Source organism: Mustela erminea, chromosome 4 (genome assembly GCF_009829155.1).
Source record: "Mustela erminea isolate mMusErm1 chromosome 4, mMusErm1.Pri, whole genome shotgun sequence".
NCBI classification, from domain to species: domain Eukaryota; kingdom Metazoa; phylum Chordata; class Mammalia; order Carnivora; family Mustelidae; genus Mustela; species Mustela erminea.
In genome coordinates, this window is record NC_045617.1 from 101524939 (window position 1) to 101542582 (window position 17644).

Sequence of the window (17644 nt, forward strand, 5' to 3'; positions counted from 1 at the left end):
AGCAACAGGCCACCTCAATGTTCCCTACTTTGGCATTTTTAGAAATGCTGAGCAGAAATGGAAGGACAGCAAAACCATATAAGTGCACCCTGACGGTGTAAATTCGACTCAAATGTTCAGTCATAATGTGACCGATTCCTGAGCTCCTCATTTCTCAAATGGAAATCTCTTGAGGTTTGTCTCTTAGGAACACATTATAGGGCTAGAACAACTGTCTTGTGATCATGTGATTTCTTTTTTCTTTCTCACCCATTATCTTTTTTATCCAATAATCAATTATATACAATTTGTTTCATCATCTTTACTTTCTGACCTTCAGTATCAAGCAGAAAATTCTTGTTTTCTATGCTTGTAAACAATCCAGGTCTTATTAATAAAAATTTTTATGAACCTCACAATAGCACTTCAGCACATTTTATGTGACTGAGATTTTTTTCTTTTGTTCCATTTATCGTACCTTGGCATGGTTCTACTCTACACACTATGGTTTTAGATGACCTCTTAGAAAACAGAATAAAGATGCAGTGGTTAAAGGAAATAGATTTTTCCTACAGAACTTAACCAGGAACTTTCAATTGATATGTGAAGTCTACACACATAGTATTTGGTACGCATACAATGTATTTTACCTAAACTCCGACTTTTTGGTAGGACCTTAAGCCAACTGTACTTTCCCCAAGTTTAAGCTACCTACTGAAAATCTATGAAAGGCCATATTTCTCAGAAATATCCTATACAACCATTTCCCTGAGTACAGGGGTAAAAGAAGTGCTGCTGTCAGGTACAGAGCAAAACGGGATGGTAATGAAAGATTCAGGAATGATGGCATCATTTTAAAAAGTCTAAATAACTTCTCTCTGAAATAAGAAGGATCCTTTCAGATTCGTCTACCTTGGATTTTAAGTGTTCAGTCTTGGGACACCGGGGGGCTCAGTGAGTTAAACCTCTGCCTTCAGCTCAGGTCATGATCCCAGGATCGTGGGATCGAGTCCCACATTGGGCTCCTGGCTCAGCAGGAAGCCTGCTTCCTCTCCGCCTCTGCCTACCACTCTGCCTGCTTGTGTGCTCTGACAAATAAACAAACAAAGAAACAAACAAAATCTTTAAAAAAGTAAATAAATATTCGGTCTCAAAATGAACTAATGAAGGACAGTGAGCTGTATCATTTCACATCATTTGTAACCAACTGCAATCTCCCTCCTTAACATGATAGATTAATCTAGAACCTTCCTAATTATGCTAAATGAAGTTACGGTAAATAAGTACACAGCAATTTTCTTACAATTGAAGACCTTACTGCTCAACAGACTAAGAGGATGTAGCATAAGAAGTATTGGCTTTGGAAACGGTTATAGGTTCAAGGCCAGTGCCTCTACTAGTTATGTGGCCCGAGGAGTTTTTTATTAACTTTCTGAGCCTCCCTTTCCTCTTATTAAAAGTGAGGTAACAGGATCTGCTTTACGCAAATCTAAGAGTTCAGCCCTTAGCAAAGTCATTGGGATGAGTTTCCTATCTGATAAAGAGTGGTTGCTAGTACTGATGCTGTGTGAGGGGCGCTTGGTGGCTCCGTCTCTTAAACATCTGCATTAGGCTGAGGTCATGATCTCAGGGCCCTGGGATCCAGCCCCACATGAGGGACTGCTTCTCCCTCTCCCACCCACCCTGCTTGTGCACTCGCTCTTGCTCTCTCGAGCTCCCCGTCCACTAAATAAATAAAATCTTAAAAAGAATATACTGATGCTGTGTGATTTCCCAAACTCTTGTTAATAATACTCTATCAACAGTTTATGTAGCATTTTATATCTCCTGTATTCTTTCATTCGTCCCATTTGGTAAGTCAGTTGGAAATCTAGAGCAGGTATGCTAAAATGACACCACTGCCCCTGAATAATAATTTTTGGTTGAGACAAATGATTGACATTCTATTTAACAAGTTATCACTCTTCCTTTCTCACCAAAAGGTCAATATCTGTATGCATTCTTTTAAGAGCAAAAAGATATTTAAGAGATCTAGCTCTCTAGAGAGGAGTACTTACAGAGGCTTATGTTCCATCTCCTTGAGCTCAAGTTTTTCTTTCAATATTTTCTAGAGCATACATTTAGCAGAATTATATTCAATATTAAAATCATGTCATAAGGGAATGGGGACTAAGTGATAGCAGACATTCATGAGTGAAACTCTGAATAACTACATCTGTTTCTCCACAGGTCTTGCAAATGTCTTTTAAACACAGCCCTAAAACCTAGGCAAACAGAACTCCAAATTGCCCTCAGCTTTTTAGGTTTGACCAGGTCCACAGTGTTCTATAAAATGCAAGATTTGTAACAGTGCCTTAGCATTTTTAAAAATCTGAGAATTCTCAGTCCTTAAATCACAATTCTCAGAAAGTAGAAATTGTGTCTAAGTAAAATAAGATTCGTATTTGGACTTCAACATTAACCTATGTGATCAGCTTCGATTTCACAGTGAAATAAATACAGATTGAGGAAAGAATTTAAAAAGTGAATGCCAGACTCCGAACACTCAGTGGGTTACAGATGTATGAAAGCGGTGGCAGAAAGCCACTCCACTTCCTTCAAGCTCCAAAAACATTTGGAAGGAAGCCCCAGAAGGAAAGACGTCTGACAGACATGTTCTCGTTGGGGTTTCCTGCCTCCTTGTTTGCCAAGCTTCCTAGACCCCGTTGCTTGTTAATAAAGTTCACCAAGAAGGCTTTATGAAATGCTGATTTCATAGAGTGAAACTTGTATTAAAGGCATTTTTATGTAGTCGAAGTTTCCTGACATCTGCATTTCCCTACTTCACAAATCCAAGGAAGCGTGACTTGGAAAGTTAACGAGCGTAAGGTGACATTTGATGCGCTTACTATCAGTGGGATATTCAGGCCAAACACTGAATCCAAAACCAGAGACTGTGGCTTAGACACTGCAATAGAGAAGCTGCTTCACCCTGAGGGTATCATTATACCCCTCAGTGTTCCTACCCCCCTCTCCCATAAAACGGAGTCCTGAGAAGATGCATATTATACACCGCGTGAATTAACTCCGTAAAAACAGAGATATGGAAAGTGAATGAATAGCTAGATTCTACCTTCTTAGCCAGGAAAGAAAAAACAAAGCAAAACAAAATTAGCACGTGGATTTAAAATCTACGTTATCCTCCAATGTGAAAAATAATACAGCACAGCTAAAACTACTAACTCTAGCTTACAAAAGTACTATTTTTGATATTACTTGGGTCAATCATAAAGTCTGTTAATTTGGCTGAAAGCACCTGAAGTTTATCCTGTGGGTGTTAATGTTGTGTTTAACATGCAGAAACAATTTCGTTCTGGAAACATTTTTAAAAGATCTGTGCCTTGGGGCGCCTGAGTGGCTCAGTGGGTTAAAGCCTCTGCCTTCGGCTCAGGTCACCATCTCAGGGTCCTGGGATCGTGCCCCGCATCAGGCTCTCTGCCTGCCTCTCTGCCTACTTGTGATCTCTGTCAAATAAATAAATAAAATCTTAAAAAAAAAAAAAAAAAAAGATCTGAATCTTTAGGGCTCCTGGATAACAGAGAGATAAATAAAATACAGTTTCTTCTCTTAAGAAGCTCTCAGTCTAGCACTAAAAATACTGTATATTTAATATGGAGATACTTCCATCCATTCAAACATACTTGGTGGGGAACTCTACTTCCCAGTGGAAGATGGGCCCACTAAGCCCTATACAGGAATTGGGGTTAGGGGAGGTAAGGGACATAAGCCAAACAGGCATAAGATTCACCACTTGCAAAACTAAGCAACCATTTTCAAATCAAACATGAAGATAATTAGTAAAGCAATTGTTTTGTTTTGTTTTGTTTTTTAAAGATTTTATTTATTTATTTGACAGACAGAAATCACAAGTAGGCCGAGAAGCAGGCAGAGAGAGAGAAGGGGAAACAGGCTCCTGCTGAGCAGAGAGCCCTATGTGGGGCTCCATCCCAGGATCCTGAGACCATGACCTGAGCCGAAGGCAGAGACTTAATCCACTGAGCCACCCAGGCGCCCCAGTAAGGCAATTGTTAAGATTGAGGCCTTTAAATTCTTTTTCCCTGTAAGAGACAATGGACCAGATAGAAGATACAAATGTAGGTTGATATGTATATACGCAGACACAGAAATATTCCTAACTAAATGAATTTTACTGTATTAATCCTGCTCAAAAATCTTCAATCATCATACTCTGACCAGGAATGCCTCCTATCTGTCCAAATCCCATTTGATCTCCCATATACCTCCAACACAAAGCCTGTTATCATCCTCACTGACCCTCCTGCATTAGAACATACTTACAGGCTTACATTTGTAACTGAATCGCAATCAAGGAATGCGGGGAAAAGCAGGATTCAGACTAAAAGCAGGATGAAGAAATGAGCTTTTGGGAGACAGCAATGGAAAATGAAAATGTGGCCCGAGTAGTGCTGTTGGGACATAATTTCTAGTGGTTCTATCTCCCCTTCTTGCCCAGTAGGGTCCTTAGCTCCTTGCCAACATCAGAGAGCCAAAGCTCAGCCCTTCCTCTCTCTAAACCATGGAAGGAAACATCAGCTCCTCTTATCAAAATCATGTTTGTAATGCACAGCTCTGATTCCTTAATCACTGATGTAGAAAGCAGTTTTGGTTACATTTTATATTTTTCAGCGAGCCTTCCCACTACTTGGCTTTCCATTACACTATTACTAGACTTTCATATAAATGAGGCATAAAACATGTTATGCTAAAAGCATAAACATCTAAAAACTTGAACCATGTTCTAAATTATCTTCACATAAAATTCTCTTTATATAAAGTCTGATTTCAGAATGCATGTTTTGGAAACAAGATCTCCCCACCAGTAGTACTTTCTGAAGAAAAGAACATAAAAATTGACCCCAAATTGGTCAGATGTAGAAGAAATGCAACAGCACCTCAGTGTTCGCTTCGGAATGAATTCTGATCACTCAGAAAGGGAAGATCATCCAAAGGGGAAGATGGCAAACTTCTGGTAATTTAAAGACAACTCCTGCCTGCTGAGTAATTATGATTAGGGTCTGTAGGGCTGAATATATACCAACATTCAGAAATGTCCTAATGGTCTCATTAAAGCCTCACCATGGAGCTATCCATCAAGGATAACAAAATCAAGCATCCACTGACACAAAGATAATCTGGACGCCGGAGGCAGAGAAGCATACAAATGAAGACCGCAAGTCCTGCTTAAGGCCTTTCTATGTAGTAATCTTCTACCTATAGTCTTGACCAAAGTATTTCCAGAGGTTAAATTCTGCTCACCTGTGCCACAGCCAATTTGCATCTCCCACTTAGATTAATAATAGAGGGACTGGCAGGAGGAAACAGGGATTCTGTATGTTGCTTTCATTAGTAGGGCTGCAAGCAGGTTGGACAATCACGTTCAAATCAGAATTTCTGTTAAAACAATATTCCCCAAATACATGATTCTGCTTTAGCTCTTTTACCATGATCTGTTCCATGAGAGTGACCCATAAAGTCATTGTTCTGCACGGTCTAGCCCCTTAGGTGAGGAGGAAAAATAAAAAAGAAACAAAAATAAAAGCTAAACTTGGAAAGGGAGAGACAAGGAGAGAAGAAAGGGTCAGGGAAAGTTACAGCACAGAGTGAATAAGCAAAGAAAGCCAGAAGACTTGGAGGAGTTTGCAGCTAATGAAAAAAACAAGAACACCGAGTGGGGGGAGGGAAGGAAGTGAAAGCCAGCTGGAATAAGAGAAAGCAAGAAATACAGGAGCCAACAGGAATCCAAGGACAGAAAGTATTGGAGATTGAAAGGAACAGGAAATTTATTGGAAACCAAGTTGTTTTTCCTTTTGTATCCAATGCAATTCTATTCCAGGCAGAACTCTAGTCTCAACCTCAAAGAGGACAGAAGGGAAGTTGAAACTCATTGGAGTCTTTCCTGGAGAGTGGCCAGGAGCTCTGGAAAGATAGATTAGGGAAAACAGGATAGGACAGCAGACCCTCTGGAAGCAGATACAGGGAGAGAGGGGTGGCTGTCTCACCCAGCACAGGGTTTTCAAAATTAAGACAAAACAAAAAAGGAGCAAAGTGATAGTTTGGCTCGATCTCAGAGCTACTGAATCAGAATTTCTGGTACACGTAGTAAACACCTCAGGTGATTCTTATCACCCAGAAAAGCCGAGAAAACATCGATCTAGTAGTGAACATCGGGAACTCTGAAACTAGAGCTGCTGGATTTCCTTCTGAGCTCTGTTATTCATTAGCGCTGGACCATGCACAAATTATTTTACTTTTCTGTACCCCGATTATTCAGTTTATAAAATGGGTTGTTGGGAGTATGAAATGAAGTACTGTACATAAAGCAGTCAGGCAGGACCTAACCTATTGATAACCTCCACAGTGGTAGCTCTAGAACTATAGAAGTACTCTGAATAGAAAACTCATACAAAACAATGCATCTTAATTGATTAAAAAGTAAAATATGAAAAAGGTGTAAGAAGGCTGCATCTTAGATGCAGTATGCATGTGATGAAGAATGCACGGGAGCATTCTTCCCAGCGGTACAGAGACCACGCCACAAACATCAGGCTTTCTGCTCTTGGTCTCAGCATTCATGAGTTGGGAATCACCATGTGAACAAACTTGACAGAAAGCTTACTTTTTTTTTTTCTTTTTCTTTTTTCAAAAGTACGTATGAGTCACTTCAAATTAAAGGGGACTCCAAGATTTGGAGTCTCCATGCTCAAAAGAGGAGGACTCTCTTGAAAGGCAATAAAGCCAGGACTTGGCTGATGTGGAGAACCCAAAGAGAACCACATCCAACCCAAGACCACTGGGAATCAAATACAGGGTAACCCACCTTATTTTGCAATCCTGTATAGTCTTTAGTCATTTCCCCCTCTATTACTTCCAACAACCATCTATTTCCTCTATAGAACCCCAAGTAGTTCTCTGCCTTTCTCATTATGTGAAGACTCAAGCTCTTTCCTTTTCCATCTGGAAACTCAGCTCTGTCGTACAAGCTGCACCACATTCACTACCTCTTCTGACCTTAAATGAAGACCTGATCACCCCTACAGAAAGCATCTGCCCGGGAACCCTCTCATATAGAGACTGCTTATCTTTCTAGGACTTGCTTAGTGACCAGAAGTATGGATGGCATCTGCAGCTATTACTTCCTGAAAACTGTAGCCCTTTATTTATACAAAAACTTCTCTTCCTTTGAGATCCAAGTGATTTGGCCATATGGTCCTTTAGCTCTTTTTGAGGACTTATATCCTTTATATCCCAAAGCCATTAGAACTTAGTTTGCCAGTTTTCTTACCTCCCAGTTTTGACATTATTTGGTAGTGTACTCAATGTCCTGGTGAACCTTCTATCCAATATTAGATTTCCACTGAAATTTACTGGATTTTACTTTAGTTGAGCCATTAATTCACATAGTCATACATAGGACTTATTATTGCTTGTGACTGCTCACTTACTAAGATTCTGACCACGAATATTTTCAACTTTCTAACTTTGTTGCCCGTGAATAAAATCATAATCTACATCAGTACTACAAGTCATTAGGCCCCTACTTCTACCTACTTCCACCTGTGAGATACCTTAGGTTAACAAAGAGTCTTGAGAACAGCAATACACCTGGTAACATGCTAGCTGAGGACTCATGGTGTAATAATAATAAAACAGACTTTTTCCTCAAGATGAATGAGTTCACTCTGTGAAATATATCTTTTGTTCTAAACAAGCGTATTAACTTAAATCTAAAATAAGGACACCAAAAAAAGTATAAAAAGCCTCAAAGATAAGAAATATAAAGTGGTGAGTGAGGCTGATAGATACAGCAGAAAATAGGATAAACATATCAAGAGTCACATGTAATCACACATAATTAAAGGTAAATTCACCTAATTAAGGATAGAGACAAATCAGATAAGCAGCTTAGCTTATTAGAGACACAATTTAAAACAAAATGACAGAAAAATAGATGTGAACTGTCCTAAGGTATTTTTTTTTAAGACAACTAAAAATTACAAGAGCTATACATTCAGATAAAAACATTACAATGTTAATTTAGAAAACAAATACAGGATTTTCTCTTCAAAAAATAAAAACAGTTGTTAGCATGTCATACATATGCACAAAGATACAAACATACACATACAGAAGAGAGGATCAGCAAATCTACAAAGTACTTTATAAATCAACTGATAAAATATATAGATGTCTCCCAAGGATTAGGAATCAACAAAGAGAAAGAATCAACCAGTAATGAAATAAGGCAATGCAAAAGATTATGAAAATAAAATTTGTTTACCACCAACTCTATGTCCATAAAAGAAAAAGAAAATATCTGAAATAAACTTTTATCAATAGACACAAAATGTCATGAAGGGACTACACATTTAATCATTCATTGATTCATTTAGTAAATTTTACTGAACTATGTCACAGTGAAGAAGTAAGTAGCACATTGCTTCTCAAAGGCCCGATATTGAAGTTGAGCACAATGTTTCTTATTTTTAAAATATCTTCTTTCTCTTTTATAATTTTTCTTTATAGTGAAAACCATCGGAATAGCCTGTTTTTCTATGAAGTATTACTTTCTCATAAAGCATCCAATCTTGAGCTTTAAATTATTACCCTATACAAACTTTTGGCTGCAAGTGCTGGAAATCTAATGTATAGCATAGTGATTGTTAATAATACTGCATTATATACTTGAAAGTTGCTAGGGACATAGATATTATATATTCTTAACATAAAAAAGAAATCGTAATTCTGTGATGGGTCTCAGGTGTTAGCTAATGCTAAGGAGGTAATCATCCTGCAGTATCTAAGTGTGTCAAAGCTGTACATCTTAAGCTTACACAATGTTACATGTTAGTTATATCTTATAAGGCTGGGAAGGTAAATAGTTACTCTAAACAGTTTGTATATTATCTGGAATACAACTACTGCAAAATTTTTATAATATGGTAAATTAATATATTTTTACAACTTCAATCACATTGCATAATTGTCTGGTTTTTTTTTTTATATTTTCCTTCTTATATTGTTAGCATTTCAACTAGCTTGTACAGAGTGAGTTTCTAACTAAGAACAACCAGAAAATCTAGACAAATGTTAATGAAAACACTTGTTAGATAGCCTTAGAAAATTGCCAAGGCAGTGAGTACTTAAGTGGCCAATATACCATGCAGAAGAAAGACAAAGTGGTAAGACCAACATTGACCATGACTTCATCTTGAAACATTTGCCAATTTGGTATCAGCAGTTGAAAAGATCATCAGAGCTTTTAGAAGCCTTAAAGGCAGAGGAGAAAATACTTTGATGTTAGGTCCCAACCGGGAGACATCCAGGTAAACATCCTAGGCTTTTTAGTTAGAACCACTGAACAGCAACAAAATAAAAGGGTGAAGAGAGAAAGACAAAGCCTCACAAATAAAGTAGGTCCAAACTCAAATCAGCTCAGCATCTCATTGGCTTAAGATAATCTATCCTTATATTTACTATTTGCTAAAAGCTAAAAATAATCCTTTCCACATCTCAGAACTGTTAGAATGGCTACTTTAAAAAATTCAAGTAAGCGCTGCAAAGGATGTTGGAGGGTTGGGGGGCGATGCCTCCTGTACTATTGGTAGGAATGTAAATTGGTGCAGCCCCTTGGAACACAGTATTGAGGGTCTTCCAAAAATTAAAACTAGAACTGCCATATGATCCAGTAATTCCACTTCTAACTATCCAGAAGAAAGGAAATCACTATATTGAAAAGGTACCTGCAGCCCCATGTTCACTGCATCATCATTTATAATAGCCAACTTTAGTGTCCATCAACAGACGAATGAAAAGTAAGATGTAGTATAGACAGACACACATACATATTTTTTAGCTTTAAAAAAAATTCCTTTCCTGCTGGGGGGAGGGGGTTTGGGAGAAGGGGGTGGGATTATGGACATTGGGGAGGGTGTGTGCTTTGGTGAGTGCTGTGAAGTGTGTAAACCTGGTGATTCACAGACCTGTACCCCTGGGGATAAAAATATATGTTTATAAAAAATAAAAAATTTAAAAAAAAATTCCTTTCATTTGTGACAAGATGGGTAGACATTAAGGGCATTATGCTTAATGAAATAAGTCAGGCAGAGAGAGACAAATACAGTGAGGTATCATTTATATGTGGAATCTAAAAAAAGCAAACTCAGATAGAGAACAGATTGTTGCCAGAGGTGGGGTTGGGGTGGGGAGGACAAACAAGGGGAAGTAGGAAAATAAGGGGGAAAAAAGAACGCTTTCTGGGGAAGGATAATTTGAGGTGTCTCAAATTAGGTCTGTAATTTTCATTTCAGGTATCTAACACACACCCCAAAGTCAGTAAGTATTTGAGGAGAAAAGATAAATAAATCAGACCCACTAGAGATCTGAATATTGGAGTTATCAGACATGGAACTTAAAATAACCCTGATAAATACTCAAGAATTCATGGCAAGATGGAAAATTGTGGCAAAGAACAAAGAAGTGGTTTAAAAAATAACAGAAATGCATTAACTCAAAAATATAAACTCAATAAATTAGATTGGCAGCAAATTACAACTCGAGAGAATTAGTGAAATAGAATACAAGTGAGAAGAAAATATTCAGAATGAACGTGGAGCAAAAGGATGAAAGATACAAAAATGAATGTAAGAAATAGGGAAAGTTTAAAGACTTTTCAAATTATAAGCCCAAGTGGATGGATTAAAAAGGAAACAGAAGTAATACTTAAGGAGAAATGGTTGAAAATTCTCTAAAATCTATGAAAGCCAATAAAGCATGGACCCATACATCCAAAAAATGCTACAAACCACTGGCAAATGCAAATAAAATTAAATCTAGACACATCACAGTCATACTGTTGGAAACCAAAGACAGTGAAAAGACTATCATTAAAGAAGCAAAAATAAGACTAATAGTTCATTTCATTGTCTGGCTTCCATTGTACCTATCTACATTTTGTGCTGTTGTCACGCATTTTAATTCTTTATATGGCATATATATTTATGGCCAATATTAACTTGCATTTATGTACATCATTATCAAAATAAATGTAATTTCAAACAAAACTTAAATCCTATTTTTACTAAAGACTATAGAAAAAAATACTACTTCTAGCTGAAGGAAAATAATTTCAGATGGAAAGATGCAGATGAAGAAAGGAATGAAGACCAAAGGAAAGAAGAATATTCTAATATAAAATGTCTATCAACTGTATACATACAGATAATAAATATAAAATTAACATATACAACAATATAAAAAGCAGAAGTCAGTAATGGAGCTAAAATACTATATTATGCATGTTTAATAAGTTGCAAAAGTACCAATTTACATAATATTTTAAGAAGTGCAGGTCATGTATTGACATCTTATAGATAGCAACTAAGAGTATAGTAAGAACAGCATATAATTAACAAGTTATGGTAGGGGAAAAATGAATAAAAGCATATCACTCAAAAGAAGGTATAAAAGGAAAAAAAGGGGAAAAAGCATAATAGAATGAAAAGAGGGAAAAAAGAACATTTGAGACAAATTTAAAAAAACAACAAACAATGGAATGCCACCTTGGTTCTTTTCTGAAAATTCTTCCCCAGTCATCCTAAGGTTTTTAGCAAATGTACTAACAACTGCATAGCTACAGATTAAAAAGCATATAGTCACATTATCCTCGCGTTAAATTTATGCAGAAATATATTTAAGTTAAAGTCTCAAAAAATTTTAACACCAAATACTTTCTTTGAACCATAATTTTTGCTGAGAGCAAATGTAACTTAAAATCATTCAGGATATAATGTACAATAACCATATGTTTAATATCACATAATCTACAATTTTGCTTTTATACATCTACTGCATTTAAAATATTGTTTGTATTAGAATTTAGGCCCTGGAGAATTTTATTGTCACAACAGGGTATTACTATATGAAAAAAATTAGTTACTGCTTAAGCAGCACCTGCAAATCAAAAAGGAATTACTTTACCAGGTACCTTACATTTAATCAAAATCTTGAAATATACCAATTAAGCCAGCTTCTTTATCCCTATTTTAAAAGAGACAAACATAGAAAATAAAACAGGCCTGAAGAGATAGCTTGAATGATAGGATAATCAATTTTAACTACCTGCTGCTCTATGAAAGGAATCTTCTGAAAAATCGGTGTCATTAGCAAAAAATTAGAGACTTAAAAATTTAATTAGTGGAGTGGTGGTAAAATAAATCTTTTATTCACTCACCTCTTCTGTATTGGATAATAAATTGTTAGACTTCAAATGTATGCATTTCTATTTTTACACATACACAACTCCGGTATTTTTCATCCTCATAATTTATCAGGGATATATTATTATCTCTCATGCATAAACTGAAATTTTAAGACCTAGCCAGGATATTTCCTGCACAAAGTCACAGAATGAACTGGTAGCAGAAAAAGATCTAGGTTTCCAATCTTGCATTGCCTAGCACAGGATTCTTTCAAAATGTAGTATTCTATCTGTTTCAACGGTTTCCAAATTGTTTCAAATTCCAGAGGTCCTGCTCACGATGCTCTCTGCCAGATTTTATATTGACTTGTTAAGCACAGTGCTATCTCATCAGCACCACCCAGAATCCATTTTCAACTCTCCTCCCCATCAAAGCCTGACTAGCCCCCGTGAGATGAAAAGGTAAGACAAAACAGTAGTAATATCCATCTTCTATCATGAAGACCAAACTGTATTGACATCAAGTATTCATTCTCATCACATTAGCATTAACTAATATTTATCAGGGTACCACAAGGTACCAATCATTGATTTGGCAAGTGCTACCAGGAATTTCATGGTCCCCATAAGCCATGAGATCAACATTCAATCATGTTTTCATTCAGTAAGCATTTACTGGCCATGAAAAACTAACCGGACATTCTGTTAGTTGCTGTGAATGGTGGATGTTTCCCTTACTTTTATGATGCCTAGACTCTGGTAGGGAACTACACATCAAATAATCACAAAAATAAATATGTAATTCATATTCTATATAAAGAACTGTCCACTGAGCCATATAGGATAACAAGAGCTGCTTGCTTTAAGAGTCTGGGAAAGAACTGATGAGAAGGTAACATTTGAGTTAAGATCTGAAGGGTGAACATAAGTTAATTCATTAAAAAGAATCCTTCCAGCAGAGGGGAAAACAGAAAGACCAGGACTCCAGAGGAAGAATTGTTAAGAATTCAAAGAGGGCCACCTGGCAAGAACAAGACAATACCTTAAGATGATGCAAAGAGATGCAATGAAAATAACAGAGAATGCTTTAGAGACACATTGAAAGTTTTGGTATTCATTCCTAAAAGTAATGGAAAGGCACACCAAGCTATAAAACAAGGGATCAGCAGGATTCCATTCGAAACAGACAACATCTCCCAACCAGCTACATGAACAGGGGGTTGCAGAAGGACTGCAATTGTCTAGTAGACCGTGAGAGAGAATGCCATTTTACAACTGGTAGTAGGGACGCCTGGGTGGCTCAGTTGGCTAACCAGCTGCCTTCGGCTCAGGTCATGATCCCAGCGTCCTAGGATCGAGTCCCACATCGGGCTCCTTGCTCGGCGGGGAGCCTGCTTCTCCCTCTGCCTCTGCTGCCATTCGGCCTGCCTGTGCTCTCTCTCTCTCTCTCTCTTTCTGGCAAATAAATAAACAAAATCTTTAAAAATAATAAAAATAAAAATAAAATAAAATTGGTAGTAGCAGCAAAAGTTGGGAAAAAGAGATGGATTTCAGAGAAATTGGAAGAGCTAAATTTGCAGGACTTAAGGATACTTCGGATGTGGAAAAATGAAAATGAAGAGCTCTTGCCTGGTGGTGTACAGAACTGAACAGACTGTGATGGTTTCTCACAATAGCAAGTACTGGGGAAGGTCTGGGGTTGAAGGAAGGAGAACGTGAATCCAGTTTTGGAAATGGTGAGTTTGAACTGCTTTTGAAATATCCAAGTGATGATGTCCAGTGAGCAGCTGCACATCAGCACTGTAGCCTAAGAGGGAGATAGGAATATAAATCTGGAGGACACAAATATATAAACAGTAACTGAAACCGTGAGTATGGATACAAAGTCATGAGGAACCTGGTCATTTACCGGACAGCAACAGGTCACAGAGTCTGACTTGTGCCAGACCAAGGAACCAGAGACTCGCCTGGCTTAAAGCACTTACAGGTGTTATTAAACAGATGCCAACGAAGATCAGTTGCAATGAGTTAAGTGCCAGATGTCAACGGTGCAGAGGTCAAATAAGACAACATATAAAAAACTATAATTCAATGAGCAGGACTGAAAAAGAATGATGCATAAAATGCCATAGAAGCACAGAAATGGGGCATTAACTCTGGGTGGAGTGAAGAGTTGATTAAAGGACGTGACATTTAAACTGTGTTTGAAAAATGAGTAAGAGTTTCCCAGGCAAAGAAGTCAGGGGAAGAAGTCACTATTTCATGAAGGTAGAGCTATTTCTCACACTCATAGTCACTTTGGATTACACTGCTTCTACATCTTAAAAGGGCAAAGCAGACATCCTCAGGTAGCAGCCAAGCTTCCATCACTGCCCCCACGGCCCACGAAATCAGAACATGAGGGAGAGAAATACAGTATTAACACAGCAACAAACATCATGTAAAGTCTCAAGAGTTAGGGAATAAAAAGAGCATTCCTGATTCTATAACAGACTGAATAGGAATGTTAAAAAAAAAAAAAGTTATAAAAGCAAAGTTATTATAAAAGCAAAAAGTCAAATTAGAATGTAGAAAAATTCAATAGACAGGGGATCATATGATCAGAATAACTTTCCCTCTCATGCATTTTCAGCAAAAGGCTTCAGGCCAGATGACCACGGCCATCTTTTAAGTAATGAGAAGCAATGTATCTTCTGATTGGTTTTGAAAGAATCCACAAATGCTGAATTACTATTTGTAGAACGAAGACCACAATTTCACATACTGATACGCTAAACTGAGAATACGCTGAATGTAAAACTATAGGAAAAATGGGTACCTAGTATTGGAAGAGTTGATTCAAAGCCACATAGTCAAATTATGTTTACCCACTGAAATATTATAATTAATCCATTATTATTTACAAGACGAATCAGGGATAAACATTTTTGCATCCAGCAAAAAATAAAAAAAGAGTGAAACCCTTATACTGACTGCCCCTCCCTTTTCCCATGCTTTAACATTCACATAACAATGGTCACTGTTACTACGTGGTGGAATTTTACATTTTGAGCTCTTTAGGAAAAGCGCATTTCTTTTTCCATTTACCTCCCATTTGTTTGAGTGCAGTAAGCTGCAAACACGTGGATACAATTAAGTTGCCTATTAAACTGGGCATTCCGGAATCACGGGGATATCAATTTGGCTTTGAAAGTGCTGTTTTTTCAAGCTTGTTCAAGTGTGTTGAAGCATAAAAACATTAAGGATAATTAATAATAGGCTAGATAATTTCATCCTATGATGTTTTCCTAGCCTTACATGCTGGCTTCATTCCTCTTTCTGCCACACATTGTCCCCTTTGTTACACAGTACAGGGAAGGAACTGAAAATTAAAGGCACTGTCCCTGGAGGAATGCTTACAGATAGGCGTATTCTCTAATGCAGCCCCTCCAAGGGAAAAACAAAGAAGCAGTTTCCGTTAGGCGTCCTGCAAAAGGCCACAGGTAGAGATTTTGCTGGGTCTGAGCTATAGAGGAGGGTCTGCATGTTCACAACACAGAGAGGATGGGGAACCTTTTAAGAGGTGAGGCCTAAACAAGACGGAACTGCTGCAGGGAGGACCCTGGGGTGCGGTGGTGACATAACAGGGAGGGCCCTGGGGTGCGGTGGTGACATAACAGGGAAAGAGCCGGCTGTGTACAAAAGGGTGGGGACACCCTGGGCCGCGAGGTGGTACCTGCGCAGGGTCGAGCGCCCCAGCCACTGAATCCCCGATCCAGAGATGCTCCCGGAGAAGCTGCTGGTAGCTGAGGCAGTGCTTCACCGCAGATGGCACATTCCCCATGGCAGGGCCTGGGACTGCAGACGGCGATAGGAGGGCGCCAGGAGCCGGGAGGAGAGGGATGCCGAGCGAGCTGCGCCAGCCCAGAACACGCCCCTCCGGGCCACAGGCGGCCAGCACGAGCCCTGCTCCTCCGCTCACTGCGTCGGCGCCGGGAGGGTGGGGAGCGGGCAGCACTCCCGGCCGCGCCCGGGGCTAAGAGTGCCGGAGGCACCTGCGGCGAAGGCCCGCGGCACTCGTAACCCGAGAAGAAAAGGAATTGAGCCCAAGGATGTTCAGGTGTGGCGCATTTTCCTTACTGCGCTGAGCGTGCCTGGCTCTCTGCACACGCCCCACTTTCCGACTTCTCACCTGATTCAGCTCTTAAGAGAAAGGGTGTAAATAAAAGGAAGGGCGCATGCGTTTTTGTGCTGGTGAGTTGCTCCTTTCCAGCAGCAGACTTTCATGCTTAATGTAGATTTGCCCAGCGTTGAACTCACTTGAGTTTATGCTTGATGACAATAAGCTCTATTTTTAAATATTTTGAGCTCGTTTGCAAGCTTAAAACACAACCTAATAAAGAAGAAAATACAAACAGTATTACATTGGGCGAGATGTCACAGGTAACTTGGTTAAGTCAGTAAATTGTCCTTAAGCTCATACTACAAGTTAAGTACTGAACTGGAATCCAGTTGCTTAAGAGATGCATGGCTCCAAATTGTTAAAGCCCTAAAGGCTAAATTCATTGGGACTAAAAATGCTACATAAATCCTTAGGATATTAAAGTAGCAGTAATCTTTGGTGTGCAGGGGGTTGGTCCTGGAAAGGACCATTTCCCTACCACCTCTCCTTCATGGGCACACTTAAATCACCTGGACCCACTCTGAACCAGTGATTTCAGCAGCTTGCAACTGAACAGACATTCGTCAAGAACAGTCTTGTGCAACCAAGCGTGCATGGCCAGGCATACCAGTCAGCTCTACCTGTCGCTATAGCAAATAGAAATCCGAAGCTGGCTGATGTTGCACAACCAGATGAAAGGACCAAAGATTGTCTTGTAAAACATAATATAAACACACTTACAGGGAATTTAATACCCAGGATAAGGAAACAATCATTACTACTGGGGAGAGTGGTGAGACTTCCACCTTCCGCAGGCAATAGAAATAAAGCAGTCAAAGAATAAGAGAGGTATTTATGTAGATCCATGTAGTTCCTTAGTGGAACAGCACTGGAAAAGGCAAAGAGGAGAAGGGAATCTTACACCTCACAGCTTTGACCAAGAGGGTTAACTTGGAGAACATGCCCTGAGCTGCTAAAATGAAGTCGCCCAATTACTGGATGACTTTAAAACTCTTAAAGTATATAAAAAAAAAAATCCAATTATTACTTTCCTGAAAGTTACTATTTTATAGGAGTATATTCACAGAGCTAAATCTATTCTAAGTTGTCTTTAGCAGAGCTTAATGAATGCATTCTGGTTGCACCAATGCCTATTATCTTTTTTTTTTTTTCTGTCCCTGTTGTAATACTACAATAGGAAACATTGTTTCTGAAAGAATTTAAAAGGACCAATTTGAGCAACAGTAAACAAGGTAACTTTCAGAATG

The 17644-nt window shown here is 38.5% G+C and overlaps 1 protein-coding gene across 3 annotated transcripts in view; it reads right to left on the reverse strand.

The window, feature by feature from the left end:
* Positions 1-16392, reverse strand: part of HMGCLL1 (3-hydroxymethyl-3-methylglutaryl-CoA lyase like 1) — a 199327-nt gene extending 182935 nt beyond the window's left edge. For 2 of the 3 annotated variants that reach the window (XM_032340295.1, XM_032340296.1), the window contains exon 1: positions 15951-16392. In XM_032340295.1, the coding sequence (XP_032196186.1) occupies positions 15951-16058 (108 nt within the window). In that variant the 5' untranslated portion in view covers positions 16059-16392. The remainder of the gene's footprint in view (positions 1-15950) is intronic. The other variant, XM_032340293.1, reaches the window with a different exon arrangement.
* Between the last annotated feature and the right edge of the window lie 1252 nt (positions 16393-17644).